At 43.0% G+C, this 26658-nt stretch overlaps 1 protein-coding gene across 7 annotated transcripts in view; it reads left to right on the top strand.

Annotated features, from left to right (window-relative positions):
* Positions 1-397: 397 nt before the first annotated feature.
* Positions 398-26658, top strand: part of LOC124224723 (glutamate receptor ionotropic, kainate 2) — an 89947-nt gene continuing 63686 nt past the window's right edge. For all 7 annotated transcript variants that reach the window (XM_046636903.1, XM_046636910.2, XM_046636907.1 and 4 more), the window contains exons 1-2: positions 398-815; positions 4447-4890. In XM_046636903.1, the coding sequence (XP_046492859.1) occupies positions 4818-4890 (73 nt within the window). In that variant the 5' untranslated portion in view covers positions 398-815; positions 4447-4817. The remainder of the gene's footprint in view (positions 816-4446; positions 4891-26658) is intronic.

Raw genomic sequence — 26658 nt, 5'->3', positions numbered from 1 at the left:
TTTCAATCATATCCAAATACTGGCAGATTTTTAAGTTCACGAGTCGACCAAAGTTTGGTTGGAATCAAATTCCGTAACCTTGGCCCGACCGTCCCGAAGAAGAATATCCAAACTCCGGACTCTCCCGTAGCAAAAACGGTTCGAAAAAAATAGAGATAAGAATGTTCGAACGGCAATGGAAAGACCGAAGGATCTCTCTGCTCGCAGGATATTGGCGTCCAGCGGTCGCGGATGCCCACTAACCCAGAGGCGGAGCGTCTCGCACCCCCGAGGCCGAAACGCAGTCAGAAACGAGTCTCGGTCGGGGTGCGCAGGCGGGGTAGGCGTCCCGACGCCGGGCGTCGGTGTGAACGCGTGTTGGTGAGGGAAGGCAGCAGTGACCGCGCGTCGCCCGCGAACGACGGTACGCGTGTTTAAAAAGGGGGACAAGGGTGCGTATTCGCCACCCCCAGTTATCGGGAGAGCCGAGGAACCGGAAGTGAGGTGAGGGAAGAGAAGAAGAAAAAATAAATAAATAAATAAATAAATATAAAGGGGGGAAAGTTACACCTTTTTAGATTTTTCGGAATTCGTACGGATTGATGCTTGGAAGTTGGTTGATTTCAAGTATGTGGAAATTGCAACACAAGCGCGCGTTTTATGCGACTAATTGAATCAGTAATGTTCGATAATATTCTTACGTAATTGTTACTAAATCTTGTTTCGAGGGAGAGGATATAATGATTGTCGGTTTTTAAAACTTTTAAAACCACCGAGACGGAGGGCTGCGTGCAGCCGTTACAGTGTCAAGGATACGAGGATATGTGTGAAAATAAGTACGTAAAAGGGTAAATTTATTTTTTATCTATTTTTTTCTCCCTCGTTTCAATTGCCTGAACGAAATTATGCAATTATACAACCCCGCCGATGTAACCAACTGCTTAGATCCGGCGGATGCATTGGGGACAAAAAAAAAAAGTTTCGACGAGCAACAAACCTGCGGTCTAGGAGCCTGAGAGTAAGACACGAGATACTCTGTAGGAACTATACATACATATAATACCCTGATTGAAAAAGTCGTTCGAAACTTTCAACTTTCCCGTCCATTGTTCGGATGACGTGCATCCCAGGGACGGTGTTTTTCTCTCCGGAGGAAGTCCCGCGTCGAATTCTCTCCCCCGATGCAGACGTTGAAAAAAACAGCAGCGGGTACGATATTAAAAAAAAATAAAAACGGAGTTCCGGGGCGCGGAAGACGCGCGTTTCGTCCGATCCCGGAGGGATGAATCGTGCGGACACGCGTGGATTCCGAAGGCTCGAAAAACTGGCCCAAAAAAGATTCGAAAGTGTCGTTTTGAGTTTGTGTTGGTACGTGCGAGGTTGGGGAACGCGCACGCGGCGGCAGTTTTTCCCAACACGAGGTCCAGATTAGATTTCCCCCAGTTTCCCAAAGGCCAGCGACAACCCCGTCAAGCTTTTCTCGACCCGGTCTAATTCCGAGAGAAAATAAGAACAGGGGCGGCAGGAAGGGGGGAGAAATAGAAACGGGTATACGAAGTTCGAATGAGAGGGGAGGGGATCAATCGTTGACTCTCGCGTTATTGCGAACCTCGAAAAAACAGCCCCTGATCCTTGTTCCGTGTTTTGAAAATCGCGAGTTTTTCATCCGTGAAAATAGGACTTCTGGGTCCGAAAGCCGCGTCGATCGGAGCCATAAGAAAAGGAGAATCCAGTGTTACGTCTCGAAGAATCCGTCAATCTCTCCACCCTCTCGGTTCGGGAGCGCATTTTTTCCGCCCCGAGGCTGGCCTAACATAAATTCAATATCGAAGGAGAGGCTGTTTCGGTTGCGCCGCCTGAATATGCCCCTAATATCAAAAATTAGGGGGCCTTGGTGTGCGTCTATCCGTGCGAGACGCACCGACTCCCTTGTGTTTACGCTGCATAATTCTCTACGAGGGTTTGAACACCTTCGGCCTCTCCTTTTTTCACCCTCTCTATCTCTAAGCCTTCCCTCAAGCGTCAAGCCGCCGGAAAGCTGAGGCGTGAGAAAGCAAAGAAAAAGTACATCCAACCGACTAGAAAGAGAAAAAAGTTCAGAAAATTTTTATACCCTCGTCGAAATCGTTTGGGGGCAGTTTTCTAACAATGTTTTCTAAAAATTCGAGATATTCAATAAGGGATGAACTTGGAATTAATTTCTCGAACAAATAGGGCGCAAAATAGGTGATTTGGATAGCAAAAAAATTGGACAATTTCTTCGCCACGCCTGGTTTTCGATTCCGGCGTGCTGCTGCTGCCGAGAGAAGTTCGAGTGGCCAGTGGCAAAGGGGTTGGTTGGGAGTCGGGTGCCCTGACGGTACGTAAGGCCGATGGTGGCTGGTCTTGAGGGCAAGTTACATGCCACTCACGCCCCCGCTATTAGAGTTGCCGTAAAGGGATTTCAACTAACCCAATTTAGGAACGGGGTAACTTCGCCCCCTGCTCGTCCCTCGCGAACTCGCATTCGTTGTTTGTTTCCCCCGTTCGCCGAGATGCTTCAAGCGTGCCGTTTGATTACGTACCTTACATATCAGTTCGCCGTTTCCCGCCGTTTTATGTTGGCATACCTATTTTGCCAGGGAACTTTGAACTTGAGCCGCTTCGGCACACGTATTCGACTGTTAACAAGCCGGGTGAAAAGTTTCACTGTAAAAGTACCTGCCGTGCAATTCGCGATCTCTTCGCGATTCGCGAACGGAAAATCCTCAGGGATTAAGTATTCGGACCTGGCGAACCTCGCTCAAAGGTACTCTTCGGACTCCGATGAATGAGGAGAATAGTGGAAACGGGAAATCGAACGGTCCGATAAAATCTTCGCTAATCGGGGAAAGATTGACGATCTGCGAAATTTTTATACGCCTGAAAAAACTTACGATTAGACACGTTTGTTAGACTTACGTTTTATTCGTCAATTGGAGAAGCATATGCGGATGCGGGATATATTTTCTACGCAGATTTCGTTCTGTTGTCATATCGCAAATATATGTATCGAATGGCATAGAACGCGTTCGGTTGTGAACGAATAAACAACACATGTTTGCTCAGAACTCGTATGACGTAATGAAATGTAAACCGCTACGCGAATCCCGTACGCCACGTGACAATTCCCGTTTCTGATGCGAAAAATTGCACGTAACTGATGATTCGATTCATTTTTAAACCCGGCATAAATTTTCCGAAACATTCTCACTTTCGATCTGAAATTTGAAAAATAATCTAAAGAAAATATCTGACGCTGCGAATAAATTACGGAAACGATGATATTTTTCGTTTATAAAATTCTGATCCAGCAGCGGTGTTGGGATGAAAACTGAAACGCATAAACAGAGGGAGTCGGGGTTTGGCGGACAAAGGCTCATTATCAGCGATGGCGGATGAAAGCTCAACAGTTACGCAGCTGTGGTCGAGATGATAATAATACGGAGCGGATTATAATGCAACACCAAAATGTGATTAATGGAGCGATATTTGGATGAAAAAGACAAAGAGAGGGTTGAAAGAATAGGCGTCGTCTCGTTCCTGGTCATCGTAATTAAATACACGTGTATTTTCGGCCCGTGGATACATTTTCCGACTTGAACCACCCCCGAGGGGGTTGTTAAATACGCCCACTGCGATAGTCAGCGACTCCCTCAGCATGCGGTGAGCGAAGTTCCCCGCTTTTCGCCCCTATTTTATACGCGAAGAAAAAAATAATGATCGAGTAGAGAATTTCCGGCCGCACTTCTCCGCTCGTCGTGTAAATTCAACCGGTCCCAAACCGGAAATATTTTATTCATTGCACGCCACCCTGTCGTTGTTGTTGTTGTTGTTGTTGATGCCGCGTTGTTTTTGCTTTTGTTACTGTTGTTACGGAATACCTGCATACGGGCTGAATAATTATATTCACACGTGCGACGTACACGATTTTTGCATTTTTTTGTTAACTTGTTTTTCATACCCACCGTCCGACTGTATTCATTTTTCCCTGGAGGGGGTTTTTCCCAACTCTGTGTCCACGTTTCGCATGTAAATTATACAAGAGTGCAGCAAAACCCACGGTTTATATTATCAGCTTCGGTGGGTTTGCATTATGCACTGCTTTGTGTATTTCGATATAAAATTCTTTACGCGGTAATTGTTCTACCAATCTAATCGTAATTGCGTGTATGCAAATCTGTATCTTACGAGGTATGCACTATGATCGGAAATAGTAAGAGGGGGGAGGGCGCATTGTTTGAAAGTTTGAAATAGAAGATCAGTCGGGAACGATGGAAATTCCGAGACGCGGATATGCTCCTCTAATGGCCTTAAGATCCCCTCGCCAGCTGTTTTAATTCAACTCGCTAATACATTTCCATACCTTTATTTTTCCCAGCTTCTTCCTCCCATTATTTCTCATTCACTTTGTTCGCTCTTTTTCAAATGAATTATACCCTGTTTCAGGTGCGACGGACGTCGGGAATCGGGGTGAATGTCTTCGAGGGTGCATGCCAAGTTCTTTTTCACCAAAGAAGGAACAATGCTCGGTGTGTGCGGTTGTCTAGTTTTCAACGGAATAAAGTCGACGGTTTAAGCATGTGCCATTCGAAGTTCAAGTGTTGGTGATGCGAATTGTCGGGTTTTATCGAGAAAAAAAAATTCTTCCCGAGTTTCTTAATTTTCTCACGTTTTGTGCGCAGTTTCCTTTCGTGGTTTAATTTTATCGGTTCCTTTATTTCGACCGGGAATAACCGAGGCTGGGGTTTAAAATGCAGCTTAAGTGGTGGCGCGAGTGACGGTGCGCGAATTCTGTGATATTCTACCAAGTGGACAAAATGGCGTTGCAGTACGTCATCATCGTTATTCTGGTGACAACTGCCGTGTCGCTTCCTCCAGTCATAAGAATCGGTGAGTTGAATTGTTCAATTCTTATTCTCAGGTGGAAGCGAGTAAAAGATTTCTCCAATTTTGTAAACCTTTGCAATTGGGGATGAAAAGGGGTGCGAAAATCGGAGCTCAAGATAAACGTAATTAGGGGCTGATTTCACTGCTGATAAAAAGTTGAAGTATATTCTGAACGCGAAGGTTGGATTTAGAAATAATTAAAAAGTGAAAAATCTCGTTTCTTTGACGATGAAAATTGGGCTAATTATTATTTAATATAATATCGACTGCGCGATTCTCGCCTTTTAGCATCGACCGCGGGTCTCATCTCTTGACTCGCGAATATAACGAATATAAGGAGGCAACGGGGTCACGGATATAAAAGAAACGCCACAATACTCCGTCCCTTGCGACGAGCTTACTATTAATTTGAACCTCTGCAGCTGTGCAGCATCCGGGACTTCTTACCCTCGGCGATAATAACCGTCGAGATAATTACGCCGTCGGTTATAATGATTTTCGAAAAACAGAAACGGTAAGACTGGATTTCCAAACGCTTTTGAAGCTTTAGAGTTAATAATTCTCCTCGGATTTCCCGATGAAATGTACATATAAAATGAGGTTCCATCGTAGCCGTTACGTAACGGAGGGAATATTTGAAAACCGCTAATTAGTCGCTACGGCATCAGTGTCGAGAAATATGATTATTACACAACGCGTTTGAGACGTGAGCTCAAGATACGCGGAATTGAACATTCGTCTTTCATTAGTTTTGGACATACGATATGAGGATTTTTTTTCGTTAGGAGATTTCGACGAAGAAAAGGAGCAATGCTATTCGAAACCGAAGAGAAAGGGATATTTGAATTCCGGGGTCCTGAAAACGCGGGAATTAAAATGCCCACGCACGTGTGCCTCGCGAATTCTTCCTAAATTAATGTAGGTATCGATCCTTATGGTGCCGTGCGTATAAAATCCAGCAGCAGGCTGTAAGAACGGAGAAAAGACTCTGACTCGGTCATTATTAAATCTTGAAGCGAATCGAGAGACACTTTGCCATCTTTATTATCTACTAACGGCATTAAGGTTTTATATGCCGCGGGAACGTGGACCAAAGAATTTTAATATGCTTAGAAGCTCTAGGAAGGTGCGGCATGTTCTTTTGCAGCACCCTTCTTCAAAAGCTCTCTTCATCCTATACTTCAACATACCAAGAATTTCCTGGTCGTCGTCATTTTTCCGATGTTTATCACATCCCCTCGATTCAAAAACTTCACGATGCTTGTACAACCGGACATAAAGTTATCCACCCAAATGTCATAATCACGGTTTCAAAAATACAGACCATCTTTCCCAAGGTGGATAAAAATTCAAAACTGTAAACTGGAGTAAAGAAACTTGAATTTTTGAAACATCAACACTGTTTTAAAAATCCATCTCTCATCGGCGCAGAGTATTATTTTTTTTTTTTTTTACAAACGTACAAAATCCGACGATCCTTGAGAGTCTGGCATGAAATTTTTATCCGTCTTCCACACCACGATTTTCTGATAAAAGCGAAGAGCTCTGCCGAGTGTAGAAAGAATACTGCGAACTTATATTTATATCCATAGACATATCCGACCGGATGTTTCTCTCTCCCATTGTCCGCGATCTCGTTTTCACGTAGCGTGCGTCGGGGGTTGCAGTTTTGCTTTAAGCACAGCTGGGCATGAGCGACGTTACCGGAATCCTTAAGGGTCGGTTATACACGGTATTTTTATGTAGTACCGTCCGTGCCTGACGTGCCCGCTCAATATTTATCGAATAAACCGTTCGGCGCGGCTTCCGTTGGGAAAGGGGGGCGCATAAATCGGGTGGGCGTCATTTTAGCTCGGACCCGCGAGGTGCGTGTCGGGAAATCTGAACTCCTCCAGGAGCTCGTCTTCGCCGAAATAAACCAGCCGATGGTACATAGGTTTATTTATACCGTATATCTGCTGGGATTCCCGAACCTTTCACCTGAACGAAAAGCAGTTCTCGCTTCGCGAAGACCGCCGCTTTGAAAAACTCCAGGGTGAAAAACTCGGGGAAAACGGGGAAAAAGGTGTAGAATATGTTTATATTTCCTCGGGGCTTGAGAGAAAAATAGGAAAAAAGTAAATAAATAAATAAAAATTCCCTTCTACCGTATATTTCAATTCAATACGGTCGATCATTCGTGCCTGTATATATACGTATGTGACTGTACATATATTATATATCTTAAGTGTGCGTGCGTTGGCACATCCGCGATATCGGCTCATTCCAATTGACCTTTGAATTTTGACGGAATCAGCGTGAAAGGAATAAGGAATTTCGCTCAAAGTGAACAAGGATTTAAAAATTCGCGCTACACAAAATCTACGTCTAAGCACTGGTGAAAATTATTACGACAGACTCTTGGAATATTGTGTAAGATCCTGCGAAATGAAAAAGAAATGATGTGAAAATGAAAAACACAATGATGAAGAGAGCAAAAATGAGCGAGGTATAATTTACGGAATAATTGTGAAGCTCTGTCGTTAACGGAAAAGTGAGAGACCTGCGCGAGTTTGCGAGAAATGATATTTCTGCTTTTATTTGTCCACCCGGGCTTTCAGCTCTCCTTCATTCTTCTCGAATTTCGCGCTCATCTCGTCGCTCTCGCGATGCCGCGGTATCTTCTTATCACACCTCGGTAGATCCTCGAAATCTCGGAAAAGTCCTGCGGTAGCCTTAAAGGAGTAACGAAAAATTTCAGAATAGAATTTTCCGAGCCAACGTCGATTGAATTACCGATTTGTAAATATCTGTCAAAAATTGCTGTAGATTCGAGTGTAAAAAATATCATTGACGCGACAGTAGTTAACGTAATTGATATAAAATGTAACACAACTGTTTGCTTCCAAGTACGAGAAAAATAAATCACAAGCTAAAGTACTCGACGAGTTTTTTCAAACCGCCCTTTAAAACCCTTCGAGTACTACGGGATTTCCAAATTTTCCTCTATCTGTATTCAAAAATCCTGCCTGGAAAAGCACTTGACCTAAAAAAAAAACAATGGAATAACCCTTCGGCGGTGATCGCCGTTGTTCATCGAATTCGAAACTTGGTCTCTCTCGTTTTTGTTAATTATTTGTTTCGAAACAAGCCGGAATTACGGTTAGAATAACCGTAACGTACACAGGCGGTGATAAAATTTTGGCCGAACGACTCGCCGCAGGTTCCTTCAATCACGTGCTTTCCTGATAACGAAGGCAATTAGTAGGTGAATTCAGGGGTTTCGGCGCTCCGCTCGAACTGGGGAGGAAAAAAAATAGGGGAACGAAAAAATTGCCCACGGATAGCGTGTTTTGGAATGGCCTTCATAAAATTTTCAGCGTCACCGCAGCCGCAGGATTCGTCCGCGAGATAACGGAGAGAGAAAATAAATCTCCTCGTCTCTTCCCTTTGCATATACATATATATGTAGGGAAGATTTTTGGAACAAAAAAATTTACCGGCTTTTTTCGCACCTTCGTAGATGCGAAAAAAATTCCGGGACAAAAATATTAACTTAGCGATACGACGAAAGGGTTTTTAACGCCACTCCGCGAGCTGCGTTTTTGTATCAGATTCCGTACATATGTATCCCTCTGACCAATTTCCCGATCCGGGGTGCATGCAGGACGAGGCGGAAAATAAACGAGTAAATATCAGATCCCCTTCTTTCTCAAAACCACGACGGCTATGCGGTTCAGGCCGGAAAGTTTTACGCCTCGCGTTCCATGGTTGGATAAAAGTATTAAGCGGCTGTTCACGATTTTTTAGAGAGTTTGAACATTTTTATATTTATTCAGAGAAATTGCGTATCTCCGAAAGTGTATTATTACAGCTTTTTTAAAAGCTTCAAACGACAGTTTCACAGAATTTCAAAGCGGGTTTGATCCTCTGCCGGCTGTTCGGGATCCAATCCTTCGTCATTTACTTACTTTGCACTCTTGTTACGTTTTATTTTCACACGTATATAATACGTACGCGTATATTTATACATAGGTATACGTATATAATACATAATATATTTCTCAACTTCATCTCGCCGTCGTAAATCTCCAGGGCTTTTCCCGCCGACTGATATCTCCGTAAAAGTAGGTTAGTCTCACGAGTGTACGTACAAGGTACACACGTACGTAACGTATCTACGTATATCTGCCTATAGGTATAGAAACGGAGGATGAAATCGGCGTGCAAAACGCTGCGGAATTACACCGATATCTGTTATCGCCCTCGCGGCTGCTGCCTGTCGCTTTACAATACCGAAATCGAAAGCTGCAGTTATTAGAATCGAGGACTCGTGTCACGGGGGTGTGAAAAGGGAGGCGAAGGGACGGCCGAGCTTCGAATTTTCTCGCCTCTGTTCGGCACCACCTGTGCAGAGCTTTTCGTCCCCCTCGGGAGGACAAACGTGGAGAGGTGATTTGTGAATTCGAGAGATTCTCCAACTCTGCGTGCCCCGGGATTTGCAGAAGCCGGATTATATCGGACGTATTTATGATATCCAGGGTATCAATGTGTTCGCGAAACGTGTCGGTCATACCCTCTGTGCGGTTACACGTGTTCCGATATCAACAGCATTGAAATTTCAATTAACGAGCGATTGAATTTCAAACCCTGTTCACTATTGATTGGCACAATTCACGGTAATTATTAAACAGATTTTCCGCAACGCGATGTCCAAGAATGTAATTTCACAGCTGCGCCTGGCATTTCTCGACATAATTATTCCAGACCAATTCGTTTCACCTGAGCCTTTTTCTGATAAATCTTTAATTACAAATTCATTTGATACACGTGTTGATAAATGAATATTACACGAGCTTGAACAAGAAAAGTGAAAGAAAGACTTCAGCGAAAATTCTTTGTGGTTACTTCAAGGAATTTTTGATTTTTTGATTTTTCCACTATTTATGGCAGAGAAGTTCTCTTCTAATTTGGATTTCGTGACCATGGTGGATTAAGCGGGTCAAAATATTTCGTCAGAGAATTTTAAATAAAAACGTAACGGACAGAATATTTGTTATTTCTGTTTTTTCGATTTTTTATTTCTTTCGCTGATTTGTTTCGGCCTGAAAATGGCCGGCCAAAACTTTGAAATAAATATGATTCATTCAATGACTCTCTTCGACGAAATCTTTTCATTTACGAAATTTTTTTTCTAAAACGAGCAAGAATCCTGGTCGATTTTCGAAGACTGGAATCGGGGGCAACAAAGTGGCCCCATTGTTCGGAAAACGGGGATCGTTTGAGAGAGAGGGAGAAGCTAGTCGCGATTAGAGGAGCCCGAACTTCCGTACCGGGTCGGTTATTTTGTAGTCTAGGTACAGTATTAGGCGGGGATCCAGAATTCCGGGCCAAAAGAACTCCGCGACGCTGTTCCCCGGGGGACGAGTTCATCCATCCTCGTGCGGAGAGAAAAGCGCCCCCGCGAAGAAGGAGAACGGCGGGAAAAGCGATCGGGCGAAGAGCCAGAAGCGGTAAAGGAAAATCGGGAAACTCCAAGGGAACAGTGAAAATGATCCATGCATTCTCTCGCGGCTCTACTCATCGCTCAGTTCTCTGTATCTATGCGAATTCGTTCTTCTTCGACGCTTTGATCTTATCCTACATCGAGTCTTGCGCGTTTCTTCTTCGGAATATGTATTTTTATCGACGATTTTTCGGGTTTACCGAGGAACAATTTTTGTCTTTTATACAATTACTGGAAAATTTTACAACAAAACGGGTATCGTTACTATTACATAAATGGTTTTGAATTTTATTGGAAATGGAAAAAAATGTGATACCTGTGACTATTATATTCGGTGAAATATTTTCATCACTGGGTACAGCTAAAGAAGTAGTTTTCACTTTTTACCCAGAACTGTGTTTCTTCATTTTGGCAAAAAAATGAAAATGACTGATGAATTTTTTTCGAAACCTCGACAAGAAATTTATCTCGGTGTTGGTTCTTTGAACAGCTCTTTTTGCAACGGTGAAATTGACATGTTGTAGCATGAAGTGCGATAAAGTTGAGATAATGCACGATTTCCTCGACACCCGTTGAAACGGCTCGCCGGGCGAAAATCCGCCAATTCTGCAAAAACACTTTTCCGCGGTTATTTTCGGGCTGGAATTCAGCTTCGCGCAGTCAAGTCGCTTACTTTTCCTCATTCTCCGCAGCCTGTATCAGTACGTGTATATACATATATATACACACATACATGTATAATGTATATGTGTAGCGTTTTACCATCACTGAGGGGAGAAACGGATCGAAAGGGATGTGAGAAAAGAGTTACATTGGGCCAAATATAGTCCTCTGGATTTCAGACAGTCCCTACTTGTGCTGCGAAGATTTCATCACTCCCGAATAATGCAAAAATTTGTGCTTTCAACTATGACGTCCCGAAATTTTGAATTCGTTTTGCTTCTTCTATTGTTCCTAACTGACATTTCCTGATTGACTTGGCAGGGCTTAGAATAATACGATTCGCCGTAAAATTGGGAAACAATTTTAATTCTGCACGGAGTAAAAATACGAAGACCCCAGTGGTCTGTAAGATTGTATCTTCTCGACGAATGTGTGTCGACATGTTTCTTTCTTACGTCGTGACGGTGTTTATTGCAAAATCAATAATTGAACGCCGACATCGCCGGGGGAAAAGCGACGAGAAAAAGGAAACCGGTGTCGAAACGGTCCGTCAATCCTGCGGCGAGCCAAAAAATTCACCGGACTTGACATCCCTTTTTCCACGCGTTATACACGGGATTGATTTCTTTGTAATCTCGATATTTACGTGTAGAATTGTTTTGTCTTTGTTCAAATAGTAATAGTGAGGTAAACTTACAATTAATCGTAAGCTCCGGATAAACTCGAAGTTGCTTGTCACGATTTTACCGGGATTCAAACAATGTTGAAAAACATTCACGCGATGTGGGAAACTTTTTAACTTCCCGTTTCTCTGTCTTCAGAAAAGAAAGTAAGTTATTGTAATCACCTTGAAAATGAAAAGTCAAAGTCTCGCTAGATTTCTGCGTGTTGACGTTTGGAGAATCAAGTGTGTGTGCGTGTGTGTGCGCATGCACGTATGTGATCAATTTTTTTGTCCGACGACATTTCGAGAAACGAGTTACTGGATTTCAATGATTTTGGTCTCAATCGACGCGGTTTTACCAAATTTAGAATTGATTAGATTTTGGGATTCATCGGCTCTGTACTTTCTTAATTATTTAAATGAAAATATTCTGAATTTGGTAGAAATTGGTAGGCGTAGTTTTTTTGGGTCACTGATAACGAATCCAAGATCAGGCTTCCAAAATTTTTAATGATAGATCCATCATAGTGATTGAAAATAAAAAAAAACATCGTCATAGTTTCATGTAACATGGTATCCGAGGGCTTTAAAATCGTTAATCATGAATCTAAATTTGTGGTTCGAAATTGGAATTGAATATTATTTTTTTTTTTTTCTCTATAAATTTGGAACCTGCAGTGTGAGAACGGCAAGTTCGAGTCGTAATCGATTGCTGTAATGGGAGTATATTTCTCGAAGAAAGGGTGAAGGAAAAGGAAATCCATCAGGACAGGGTTAGCAGGCTGATATTGTCGGGCGGGGTGTGGTGGTTGTAATCATTTCGGCGATGAGATCAGCCTGTCGAACCCGGTTCCTTGCCAGCCTCGGTACAGAACCGAAAAGAAATTCGCGTATTCTTTCGTCATTCTTCCCCAAGTTAAGATCCGATATTCCAGCTGTATCCGAAGAGGCGGTGAAGCAGCCTTCGCCAAACTCTTTCACGAGAATAACATTCTCGCCTAATTATCGTCATTGCGCCGAGGGGACAATAATAATAACGATGATCATTATCCCGGCCTTTAGCGACAAAGGCCGCGTATCAATTCAGCTGAAATTCATTGAAAAAACAAACTGCTCTTGCAGTTAGAGAGAGACGCGGGCAAACTCTGTTTCCGCGTTCGTTTAATGGGCGTCAATTAACGGGGGTTACAATACAGCCTCACTCTCTTAGAGCCGAGGATCTTTTCCACTTTCGGAACGAGGGGCGAATGATCCGTCAGCGGTTCGCGGTTTATCCAAACCTTCGCCCGGGTTCAAACCCGGGCACAATTACTCCTCTCTTCCGCTTCGTCCTTTGACCAAAGCTCCGGCTCGCCACACGCCATAATCGACGCTACTATATCGAATGAAGACGCACACAAGCTCAACGATCCGCAAACTCGCGCAGACGAGATCGCGAAAGCAACGATATCAGCGGTAATTTAACGGTGGATCAAACGCAGCGCGATCCTTGTAGTGAAAACAGTTGCTGCAGCCACAAAGCTGCAACTAATTAACGAGGAAGCTTGATGAAAGCTTGCACCCTCGTCGTGGAAAATGAAAAGTAATCTTACTCGAGGAGGTTGCAGATTGGCAAAAACATGCTGTTTTTTTGTCATTTTTACACCGGAAATTTACACCTTCGGTATTCGTCAAGTTATTATTTGTCTAAGGTAGTGAAATCTCTTTTAAAAAAATAGTAGGTGATAGAAAGTAGTGGAATTATAATCGAACTACTTGGATATCGATGATACATTTCAAACTGTTTCAAAATCGTTGAATAGAAAAGCTAGATTGAATTTTCTACAAATTCACTGATCACACTTTTTTTCACAATGTTGGCACATTTAAATATTCAATCACACAATATTTCACCAATATCGAACATGATTATCAAGCTGCAATATTGAAGTAACTACTGCAAATTAAGATCTCGGAGTGAATGTGCAAAGTTGTTCACGAATTTTTTTTGAACCGTTCAAAACGAAGCATCGATAACTAAGCTCTCGTTCGCTATTTCAGTGCTTCCAATTTTTTGCGCTCGACTGTATCGTATTAAAATTATGGAATGAAAAGCATGGATTCCCAGCCAACCAATCCCCTTAAACCGGGAGAGCAAAGCTCTCCATCATACGTCCGTGTAAGCTCGGGATGAAACCGTTCCTACCGCGTGAGGAATGCACTCTGGATCGCTGTTACAGTTCAGCTTTTGATTAGGTTAATCTGGTGTGATGATAACGAATAGTTCGGGCGCGTACCTATTTCGAGTCTCGGGGATCGTTATTGCCGAAGATAACGCGCTTAGCTGGCTCTTGCGTTATTCCAACCTGCGGAGTTTGGGTACAACCCGACTTCCACAGACACTCCAGCGAAATTTGCCGTATCATCTTACTTCCGCGTATCGAGATCGTAAGATTTTCAAAGTCCTCTCTCTCTCTCTCTCTCTCTCTCTCTCTCTCTCTCTCTGTCTGTCTCTATCTCTGGCTATGAACTTTCAGCCCTCAAGTTTCACCGCTCATCGTCAGAAATTTCACGTCACTCCGCGGTACAGTGTCATATGTTATTAAGTTAAGTTAGGCGGCAGGACGAAAACTTCCACAACTGAACATATATATTATCAAGTGTTTGCGATTATATTCGGAGATCTTATAAAACATTTGACGATACAGAAATTGACTAGGCGTCATTCTAAAAAATTACGACTGTACAGACCGCGTTTCTTCCTTCTAATAACAGCAGTTATTCGAACTGATATCTGGAATAAACTCGGATGAATAATCAAAGAGCGAAAAGCTCGTGATTGGCAGCTTCGCCATTGGATTGAATTTAACGAAGAACCGATGACCGTGGAATGATCAAAGAGATCAAAAGCGTTTGAAGAGGTCAATAGAGGTGAGCGAAGTCAAACTTCACGAAAGCAAGCACGCCGCAGTTCGGAGAGCTCTGAAGGGGCAAATTTATGATCGGGGGAGAATCGCGGGGTCGGATTAATCGCGGATTGAAATTTGGCGCACTGAGAAAAAATAGCTAATTACAGGCGCACGAGGGGGGCGGGAATTGAATGGGAAACTCGGATTTCCGTCGGGTTGATTAAACGCCGAGGTATGCACGAGGGCTCATTTATCGCTGACGAAAGCTCGGCAATTAATTCGTATCTCGACTGTCCGCGCCTCCCTCGTTTCTCCCTTTTTCTCGTTACTTCAACCCACTTTCTAGTTTTCAAGTACTCCGTTCCGCTCTTGCTGCAACAGTAATAAAGCTAATCTTTTGAAAGATCCGTGACGTTTACCTTTCGCCGTTTCCTTTAACGGTCGCTGAGTAACTTTATTATTAAACCTTATGTAGAGAGCTTTTCTACGGATCTTATACACAGGCGTAGGACACTCGAGGATGAAGGTATACACACACACTCCGCTTCGTCTTCTCACCTCGGGCTCTATAAATTCAGGATTTTATCGTCCTGCTGACTGTTCCAGTTTACTCCTCTTTTTTTTAACTCGGGTACTTTAATTTTTTATTTTTCATTTAAATTTTTTTCCCTTCATTTCTCTCTACTCTTTATACGAATTTCGCGCGATCCACGCGAATGAGTTATTAAACTCAGCTTACAATCAGCCGATCGGACTTGATTCGCCGGGATCACATTAATCCGCGACTTGGTACCGCAATAATCAAGCCTGCTGGGAGTTGTCCGGGGATTCCTTGAATCTCGGGATCCTTTCGCCGGGCCTCGTCGAATCCTTTGATGCGCGACCAACCGCGGGCATGGTTCGATCGAATTATCCGCCAAGTCAGCCTTGCGTAACCGAGTTAAAGTTCATTTCTCCAAGGGTTTTGTCTCGACGGAGCTCGCCTCTAGACGTTGAACTGGAAAGAAATATTGTCCGAAGTTGTCTGTACGTACACGGATCAAGGTATGTGCCTAACTGACAATCCGAAAAAAATTTCGGAATTGAACGCGGGCGAGGAAAATCCCTCAACGATATGAATAATGATCAATTTTTAAAGATGCGACATTTTTTTCTCGTCGCAAAAAATATCAAACGTGGCCTTATCGTGGCCAGTAATTTATATTCCAATTAGCTGATACTTTGATTTCATATATATATAACGTACCTGCGACGGCCCTAATTATGAGCTGGTTAATTTGTCTCGTTTTTTAAAATATTTTTAAAATTTTGATCGAACCTCATTTTTGTCACACTTGATTTATTCTGGTGAAATAAAGTTCCGGCGTAGTCGGACTTGACTTCTCAACTCTTCAAGTGGAGAATTTCTCGTGCGCGTATTGCAAGTACGGAGAAACGACGGATAAATATATAACATAGAAATAGATGGACACTATTAACTTTTAGCCGACAGTTTACTTACCCTTGATTGTTTAGCGAAAAAACAGTAACCTTAAGCAGAATAAAATTACCAGAGTGAAAACGTAATCGAGTTTTGTAATAAGGAATATAAAGGTGGTTGATTTTTGGTATGTATTATATATTATATATTATATTATATACGCGGTGCTTAATTTTGCTGGGGAAAATATACCCGCCGGCAACATGTTGTGGAAAAGTAAAGGATTATTATCGTTTAATTGGTTTGCGAAGAGCCGCCCAGCTCCCACGACTGTATATTTTGAGAAAAGTTTTCAAGCTGGCTAGATGCCTGTGTAACTTACCTGCCTTATAAATATATACACGATATACATGTATGTAGGTATATATACCAACTATAGTTAAGTGGTAGAAGTAGGTGTCTCGAGTTGGTTCGTAAAAATTCTCATTCCAGAGTTTCTCATTTACATTTGAACGCCTTCGCGAAAGCAAATCCTTGCATTTAAACTAGCCTAGCTAGTAGTATTTTTTCTCCCTTTTCTCCCTATTCCTCTCTTGTCTCTTATCCACTGAGTACTTTTCTTATTTCTTTGTCCTTTTTCTTCTAATTTTTTTTCTACTTTTTTCACCATCTCTCTCTTTCTGGAGCTTGCGTTTTCTCACAACGCACAGCTGCAGCCATCGGACAGTCTTCGACTCGCCTCGCTAATGAGTCAAGATGTTACTTTACACTTTCCTGAATATTGTACGTACGAGAACGATTAAAATGGTCACATTCAAATTGAAATATTATCTATGCATTGCGTAGAACTCGGGGAAGAAAAAATGACGGTAATAATTCCGATGGACGAAATTTTTTTGTATCCTTATCGCGTTTTTACCGGATGTACGTAAATTTCACGCCCCTTGGACTCTCTTACAGCTTTCGTAGAGCTGTTAATTATATTTTCTGCGGATACGGCTTCTTCCTTACATTCTTTGACACGCGGTACGATTTGTTTGCTTTACACGAAAAGAGGCAAAATTATTTCCAAGAACATCGAGTTTCACTCACCTAATATTATTTTATTGTAAACTGAGAGGAGAGGGCAAAAAATTTGTCAAAAAATTACCACCTGATTACATCGCGTTAATAGCTCGTTAACTGGGAACATATTTACGTATTCTTAACCATACCACCGCACGTCTTCCGCGAAAATCCCATGAAAATTATTCACAAGAGCGCGGAAGTCTCGAAGCACGCGTAGCGATTATATAATTTAAAGAAGTTAGCAGCGAACTTTTCGTCAAGTTTATAAAACCCGCGAGAAAAGCTAGTTGAGGAGGCGCGGTAAAAAGAAGCATCGAACACCAACGTTCCGAAGTTAGGTAAAAGCTTAAAAGTAAAAATTCAAAATAAAATAAAAAAAAGAACGAGACAGAAACTGGCTGACGAGTCTGTTGTGCCGTAGACTCAGACTTGTCGGATTTTACGTACGGGGAAATATTTTCTTCGCAAAGTGTCGCTAAATTTCGCATCAATTATTGCTACCCACAATTTTTTATACCCGTAAAAATAATCCCCAGGTTTTCTGAGATGAAAAACTCGGTCGGATTCACGAAGACAAGCTCGATGAAAAACGTTGATTCATCCACGATCGCATTCGCGACGTTGGTGCGTGAGAACTTGGGAAGTGTAGACGTAGGTATGAATTTTCTTCCGTCTCCGCCGGACAGAAATCCGAAACTTCGTCAACATTTTCGACGTCGAGTTGTTTGGCCTCCTTGGCCCTCGTTTCGCTAATCTTCTTCCCGTATTCGCCCCGCCTGCATCCGAGTCCCAGAACCGTTGGCCAATCGGAGCCCAGGTCGAGACTCGGTGGGTGTAAATTTAATATAACCTTCACTTTTATCTAAATGGCTTCAGCTCGCGTTATCTTGGCCGAGACTCCCCCAGTCAGGCCTGTAACTAGCCGCGATTTACAGGGGCGTAAGTCGCCCCCGAACTTTCCGATGTAGAATCGTCGCGGTGTTCCAAATTTTCCAAGGTCGCCTGTAGTCGGGCGGAAAGGAAGAGGAGGACACGCCGGCTCATATTCCATCCACCCACACGCGGATAACGACGGTGGCCTTAATTCATTCGATATACACGATCGATGTTCGACACTCGGGGGTGGGAAAGCCGCCTTAACACAGGCAGCTGCTTCTCTCGACCTTAGTACCGCACTCTGTCTACCCGCCCATCGACCTTGCGGATTGAGTCCTCTTGATAACGCCTTGTAACACCCCCGATGATTCGATTAACCCGGGTCAACTATACGAAACGAGGTTAAGAGGCAAACGAACAACCCGGCGTAAGGCTCTTCCTGCCTCTCATCCATGCTCGATTGGTCACGCTCAAAGTTCGCGAATTAATTGTCGCCTAGTTGCGAGTCGGGGATGATTTCTGCAAGCCTCTCGCCATCGAGTAGCGGCCGAAAAGCACCTACGCTTTCTCCTTTGGCCAAAAATTTTAAACAGAGTTCTGGAAAACGTCGGTGATTGTTTTCGGAGGAGCTTTTCTCTGCCGTAATTCGAGTAACGAGGACCTTGTCTCTGAATCCTCGTTTGTTGGGACGTGCGAAATATTATAGCTGGGTAAGGAAGACGAAGAAGAGTGGTTGGTGAAAACGGGAGTTTTTTCTAGGGTGACGTTTTTAAAGCTAGTGGAGTATAATTGCGACCGCAGAAATTGCCGAGATGACGTCGAGCTGCAACGTAAGAAGTTTGAAAAATGATAAGGATGCACGTCTCCAGGTGGATTACTTCTGCAATGCGGATACGTATAGTCGGAAGAGTCAACGTTTCCGGAGGCGAAGAATAGAGCGAGGCAACTTGGGGATTTGAAAAATGCGGAGTTCTTTATCTGCTCGACACGCGGTTCCCTTTACCCGATGAAAAATATTGTCACATCCACGGTACGGAAGAAATTCAGCGTGCCAATTGCTCGCGCACAGAATTCATTTCTCATTTTTGCATCGAGGAAACTCCGCCGGCGAAGAACCGCGAACTTTCATCCTTTGCAGAACGCAAGTACGCGACAAAGAGTAAAAAGCTCTACGGATGCCGCAGCTTGCGGTCCAAGAACCTTCGCCAATAATATCGTCAAGTTTTTGAGTTTCAACTACCTAAGTATAAAATTTTTCACCGACCAATAAAATTATCGCTTTCAACTTGTAGCCTGTAATTCGGAGAAGAGTTACGAATGTTTTAAAGTTCACCAGACGATTAAAAACGAATTCAACGCGTCGTCTGCTCCCAATCGCTCGACGACGTTTTTATATCCTTCCATCCTCGCTGATTTTCATCCTGCAGGCTTCTTGTTTACCGAAGACAGGAGCGCCGACGTCTCATTGAAATCGGCAAAAAGTTTCTCCCCGGGACGACTCAGCCCCACCGGATATGAGCCCGAGTATAAGAGACATCCGGCTAATAGGACACGGGTAATCAGAGTCTGTATCTTGCGTGATCCTGCGGCGAGGGTCGGCTGGCTTTCAGTTTATATTATCTCAATTTTTTTCCTCCTTTGCTTTCCTCCTCTCGGGGACTCTCGGGAAAGGTAAACTCCTTGAATTACCATAGTCACGAGGCGGTTGCCTCGTCCCTGATGGACTTGGAATTACTCCGGGATATGGGCGGCCATTTTTCACCGGTGATTCTTCTCCCGGCTCCATCCACTTCCTTCCTTCCTCGGTTTCTCTATGGAGCGCGAGACGAACCGGCTCCAAGTGGCTTTTCAATGACGTCTTCATCCCTTGCCCTGCAGGCATCAACCTTTGCAGCTTACAGAATGCGCGCCTACTCGGTGGAAAAGTATTCCAAATGGAACGGTAATACATTCCATTGGAGAAGATTGATAAGATCGTTGTAGGAAATCAATCACGTTTTCTTCTTGATGAAACAAAATTTCGGCAAGAAGATAAAGTGTTTCACGCTTTAATTCCTGCGGAGATCAAATAAGCGAAATCAACCGATGAGCTTACGGGAAATATGAACTACGCGACACGCGTTCGTGCAAAATGATATTCATCCTGGTGGAGAAAGTTGTTGAAATAATTTGTGGTTTTATTCGAAATTATGTGGAATGTTATATTATTATCTCTTTCGACGATTCACCGTGAAAAATTTCATTTCACACGTTTGATTTCCTAAACCAATTAAAAAGTTACGATAATGAATTGCACTGTCGACCGTATGGGTAAAATAGTACATAACGTGTTAAAAACCGAAAAAAATAATGTGAAAAAGAAAGGAAGAGAAATAAAATGAAAACGAATTCCATTTTACGATAATTAAAAATAATCTAAATTCACGAGTTACACGTATAATTTAAACGTGGATGTAAATAATAATAATAAATTATTCCGACCGATTAATGGATATCCAAAAGATCGCAGCGCCATGACATGTTTGAAAAGCAGTAGAATCAATGAATAGGATGATTGCGTTGAGCTTTTACCGTCAAGTTAAGAAAAACTAGTTCGTTTGACTCGGAGATAGAATCAAGCAGCTGGATTCCGAATGGACGTAGACTTTGCCTTTGCTAGAAATAAGGCTGCGCAGACAAAAATGAGACCGCGAGTATATTATGATAGGAAAATACAGATCACCTAGTCGAGTAATAAGGGTTGAATCGATTATTGGTTAATCTCCCCGCTGCTAGTCGAGAAATTGATCAAGGTGAACGCATTGCGAGTTTCTCTCGAGCCCCGTTTCCACCCCCCTTCCCTATCATGGCGTCGTCGCAGTCGAGGTCGTAGAAATACGACGCCGAAGCTGATGACGAGAAGTTGGAGCTGGTTTTATAGACGCGCGGGACGTTCGAGCGGCGCCGACGAGACTGGGGCGAGATGAATTTAACGAAATTCACCCCCTGGCGGGGGGCGCTCTTCTTCGCGACCGCTAGCATCACATTTTATGCGACGTATTATAGATTCAACGAATTCGCAAATTCACCCCGCGTATTCTTGATGAATTATCGGCCTCCCTCACCGTCCCCCTTCACCCCCGTGCGACCCTTAATTCTGCAACTGTGCGGGAGGCGGAAGGACCGGAGAAAATCCACCGCAGAAATTTCAAAAACGTGACCTTCGTCGCATCGGGCTTACGCACCGCTTGCGGCCGTAAATATCAGTTATTTTTCTTGAGGGTGTGAAAATGCAGCAGTGGCGGAAGGGGGGGGGGGGGGGGGGGGGAAATCTCTTGAGCAAACGAGCTGGAGTGCCGAGAGAACGTCGAGTGAGTGTCGAGTGGAAGCGAGCGAAACAGAAGATTTATAATCTGTTTGCAAGGGATGCTTCCGGGGGGTCTCTGCCAGATGAAGTGGCGGGGAGATAGTGCGAAAAAGCAAATTGCACATATATTTTTCAAGCCTATTTTTCATCTTCATCGTATACACATTTATTCACGCTCGTGTCGTTTCACCGCTTTTTCGGGAACGTGTTACCCCGATGCTTTTTTTATCGACGATCGAGAGATTACCAAAAGTATCGAAAATCAGCGACCGAATTATCGTCTGTTTCACATCCGAAAATCTTTTTTCAATATTCGTTCAGCTTGTGGACGTTATGTAACGTCGATCCTGAATTATTTCGAAATATTTTACCCTTGCGTAGTTTTTTTACATCGGTTAAATCGTAGGGATAAAAATAACCTCCTCTACTTTCTTTACCTCGCCTTTGAATTCGTCTTCTTCTTCTCCCGGGAAAGTGAATTTCTTGGTATTATTCCCACGTGAGAATTGAAAATTCCGATTAGCGGGTGGTTTTATTAAATGAATTCCGACGTGATATAAGCGGAGGGAACGTGTTCCGGTAAAAAGATGGAGAATTTCCGTATGGATTATTCAGTTTTAATCTATTTCTCTTTGCAGCTTAAAATTATCATTATCATTACCTTTTTTTTTCGTCCATTTTTTATTTCTACTATCATCGATTTTTCTTATCGTGTAATTTCGACCATGGTCATTTCAACGACTGGGGCAAGATTAGGACAGAAAATATTAAAGGCCTCACGATGATAAAGCAACTAGGGTTGGAAAAACGGAACGCATATTTTCTCTTTTCTTCCGGTCGAAATCCCGCTGGTATCAACCAGCGCTGATGGAAGTTTTAAAACAATTTTACCGTCTAAAATTCTCGAGAGTGGATGAAAATCGAGTAAAATTAACGACGAAACATTGAGTGAAGTATAGTTTGAAAGTCACCAGCGGCAAATGTACGTGCAGAGGAAAACTTCAAGTTAAAACGAACAATTATTTCAGCGTTATTTCATCGCACCTACGTACCGTTTTACGACTGTTTCCATTTTATAGTTCGCTTTCTACCAGCAGTTATTAGCAGTTTTTTAAAGCTTGAAAAAATTTAACACCCGTCGAATAAAGCTCGCGCTCTGCGGCACATAAAAATGGAAAATGGCAGGCCGAGTTCGGAAGCCTGCTTTTTTTACTATCTTCCATCAGTTGAAGAGGGAAAATATTTTCGTATCATAACGCGACCGCGTCGCTGCTGAATATATCGAAGAAATTCGCGGATTTGTGAAGGATTCAGGGTAATTCCTTTCCGATATATACACACATATAAAGGACCATGTAGTCAGAGATATGCCGCGTATACTTGGAGTTTGCGCCTTTAAATCCGAATTTGGCTTCGCCTTTTCCCTCGAATTCAAAGGTACCGAGTTGGTCTGTCCGTATACAATAAACGGGGAAACGCGGTTTCCCTCCCCCTCTCTTCCGGGCCGTCGTGCCTTAAATTTGCCATCCGCAACCCCGCGGGGGGTGCGAAAAAGCCGGACGAGCTGCTCCTCGAACGAATTTTGTCAGCTGAGGAATAAAATTACAACAATTTATTATAAAAAACTTCTCTCATCGCCCGCAGCTTTCCGGTATAACATTTCGCACACCCTTTTATTGTCGTTATTTATAATCAACGACAGCAACAAAATTCTCCGTATAATCGACGCCCCCGACAGTTCTCGTTGCTTTTACCCCGTCCCCCTGTCATTATTTATTTATTCGTTTATTTATTTTCATTTTCTTCTTTTTTTTTTTCTCTCTTTGTTTTTCGATTTTCATTTCACCCCGAACTCTGCAGCAGCCTCAACGTCAATTATCACACGTAAATATCCCTCGCCGAGGGAACGTCCATCCCGCGCGCGATAGCTGAGCTATTTTAATTACAACGCGATAAAAATATGGCTTTTACGAAGGAGGAATAAAGCTCGTAGCTGGCTGCGGGAGAGAATCCAGTAATGAAATGATGAGGGGGGGTATAAAAAAACAAAAAAGGAAAACGGCAGAAAATGCGAAAGCAGGTGTACCTACAATTCGCAACTACTCACCGTGAAATGATAAAAAAAAAAAAAATTACACACAGGAAGAGAACCAATTCCACAAGTTTTTTATTACAATCTTTCTCTCCGAAAATCGAAGAGCCAATTCGAAAGTTACTCGTCCGCTAATTTCTTTTCTTCTTACATCTCACCTGGACTCGATTTATTGTAATAAAAAAGTATCGCTAATTATAAAGAGAAACTGTGCCAGCGGCTAATCGGCATCGAAAATCTATACCTATATCTATATCTCGGTAAGAGCGTACCGATTTTCAAATTGAAATGTATAACCGCGTTAAAGTGCCCGGCATGGAACGAGGTCTGTTCCACTTTGAGCATAAGTAGCCACTCGGAGCGTAGCGAAATTGTCTCGAATCATTTCCTCCCCCCCGTCACAGCACCCTTCGGCACCGTCTTTGTCGTCTTGGAAAATTCTCCTCACCTTTCTCCTCCATCTTTCTTTCCTCCCTTTCACCCCTTCCTATCTTACTTTTTTTCACACAGCGATCTCGAATCGGGCGCGTGACACTTGCTAAAGTCCCGCAATTTTCCACTAGTAGCTGACTTGACTTTTTAACTGTACTTCTCGAGTGCCTCACGCCCAGGATCGTTCCTTCTCTTTACCATGTAATTGCCGAATCGATCCGACCGAATGGCTTCACGCCACTTTTCGAGACTCGCTACTCTTCGAAATTGAACCTCGGCTGATGAAGTGGAATGAAAAGAAAAATAGAAATCGGAAGAAAGCCGGTTGCGAGGTGAAATTCTGTAGTAGAGATTGACTAGGTACTCGGTGTTTAGAAAGTTTCAAAAATAAATCACTAAAATCAATGACAAGTTATATCGCATCGGGGAATCCAGAGTCGTATTTATTATGCACCGACACCCGGAAGTCGCGTTTCACGCGTACAATTTTTCAGACCGAACGTCTCTGAGAAAATTCAAGTAATTTGTGGGCGCATCCGTCTTGCAGCGTCGCTTTGGCACCGGCGATTCGACCGTTCGTAAATACTGACCCTGTCGTGACCGATGCTCGGTCATTTCCGAGTTATATGACATATATAATATATATGTATACCTGTATTCGAACCCTCCGCTGTGGGACACCGCGATGCGAAAATTCGGGGAAATTCTATCCGGTTGGGAAATTTATTGCGAAGGAAGATAACGACTCTCTTCTCGTGCTTGCTGGAAAAATCATTCGACAATTATTTACACGCGATAAGGTTCGAGCTTATACGCAGTGTGGAAATTTTTTCAATTTCGACCCTCTTTTCTACGCTTCTGAAAATTGGTGAACAGCCAAAGATCGTTTGCCACTCGAAACTATTGGAGATTATTGAAATTTTGAATGTTCCTAATTATCATTCTAGATTTCAGGTTCGCGTTCGAATGAAAATTATAATTATACGAAATTATACGTTTGTCATGAGTTTACGCATGAAACATTGAAACTGTTGCTATCAAATTTCAGATATATCGCATTTCATCAACGTCGATGCTTGCATTAGAATGATTTGTCACTGCCCGACCGTGTTATTGAATGCTAAGTCAAAGCCGTAACAGTGATGAAACTAATGACAAATATTTGTTTTATGAATTTAAATGGTTATCAAAATTGCGTTACGCATTGATGAATCGCTACATCGTCGATTGCAATGACGTCGAAATACGAAGTTGACTGTTTTCAGATTTAAAACCTTTGTATGATATCCACGTTCGGTTTCATCTGAATTACCTCGCGCTTCAGACTTCGAGTTATTCAATTAAATCTGGAAAAAAATCTGCATGGAAATCAACACACTGTTTTCAATCCACTCTGCCCGATTCGACATGTAAATAAATGCAGAATCAATATTTTCGTCAAAAGTCTGACGATATTCCCTGCATAATAAACGTGGACAGAGAATTTGCTGCTCACTCCAAAGAATTTTTAGCCTCTCGTGTACAAGTACTGAAAATACAATTTCCCAAAATCTGCGTAAAGTGAAAAAACCGTCTCGCCAATTCGCGCGAGTAAAATCACGCCTCGAAAAATTGTTGAAAATCAGGCGGTATAGAACCCTCAAGAGGCATTCGTAGGGTGAATCGTCAGGCTCGAAAGCCGGGGTGTTTCGAGTTGAATTGCACGTCACGAGGAGGATGAATGGGTGAAAATTTTTGAGCACTCACCGTACCATCTGTACCGGAATTTTCTGTATCACAACTGATTGTCGAGAACCTTCGTAAGAACTGATCCTGCAGACCCGAGCTTGAATTCTCAGTGCAATTTATCCCGCGTGATTTTGGATGCAGGGAATCAAGATCCCGAGAGAGCAAAAAGTCGACTTGTCGAAAAGCCGAAATTTTTGAGACACGAATTTTAAAACAACGAATAATTAGTGTACCGAAATTAGGATTTTCGATAAATCGCCCGGTAGAATAAATGTTTTTACGAAAGTTCGTTTAATCAAACGCTCTCTTATCCGAAAGAGTGGTTTCAGAACGATCGACATTCCGAATGACCAAAAGCACAGAATGTGGAGATACAGAAAAATGAAAGTTCCGAAATTAAAAATGAACTCTCCGGTATTTTCACAATTCAATATTTTGCCCTTCGTAATCTTGGCCATTCTCAAAAAAGAAAAAAAATCCTATGAAGGTACTACAAGTCATTTCTTCGTATTTACGGTGCTTCTACGTGTTTTCAGTGACGATTTTTTTCGACTTTTTTGACCCTTCGCATTTTTGTACCCCATCCGTGATTTTCCCGCATGAAAACATGACCAAGGAGTAAAATCGAAGGGGGTCGAAAGCCGGCTTTTTCACCACCTACGCACCGGCCATCGATAGATGGGGACTCGTTTCAACGGTCGTCAGCACTTCCGGCCCTCCGTCATCCCCGAATCCACTTGCTGATTTAGGGCCCTGTAATCAGTTCATGGTGGCCTAGGTCGATCCCATACACGCGTAACCACCCAGGCCGATAGGATTATAATTATCGGGGATGCGATAACGAGTGGGGAGGACCACTGACGCGAAATGTTCCCTTGTTTCGGGATCGCGATCCGATTCAAGAGGCGCAAGCTGCTCTTCGAACGACTCGGCTTGCTCGGAAAAATCTTTGTCCGTTCGCTTGCACTCTTGTTGTTCCAATCCGAATATTCGCCGCCTCCTTGTACCTAGCCGGCCATTTACCGCGTAACACCGACCGCAGCGGTTAAACTTGATAAGCCCTCGGTGTCGGAGCACGGCATGCAATTTATGTTCGAACGGCAAGGCTC

This window comes from Neodiprion pinetum, chromosome 1 (genome assembly GCF_021155775.2).
Source record: "Neodiprion pinetum isolate iyNeoPine1 chromosome 1, iyNeoPine1.2, whole genome shotgun sequence".
NCBI classification, from domain to species: Eukaryota; Metazoa; Arthropoda; class Insecta; order Hymenoptera; family Diprionidae; genus Neodiprion; species Neodiprion pinetum.
The sequence above is the reverse complement of the archived record's forward strand: the minus strand, read 5'-3'. Positions and strand labels throughout refer to the sequence as shown.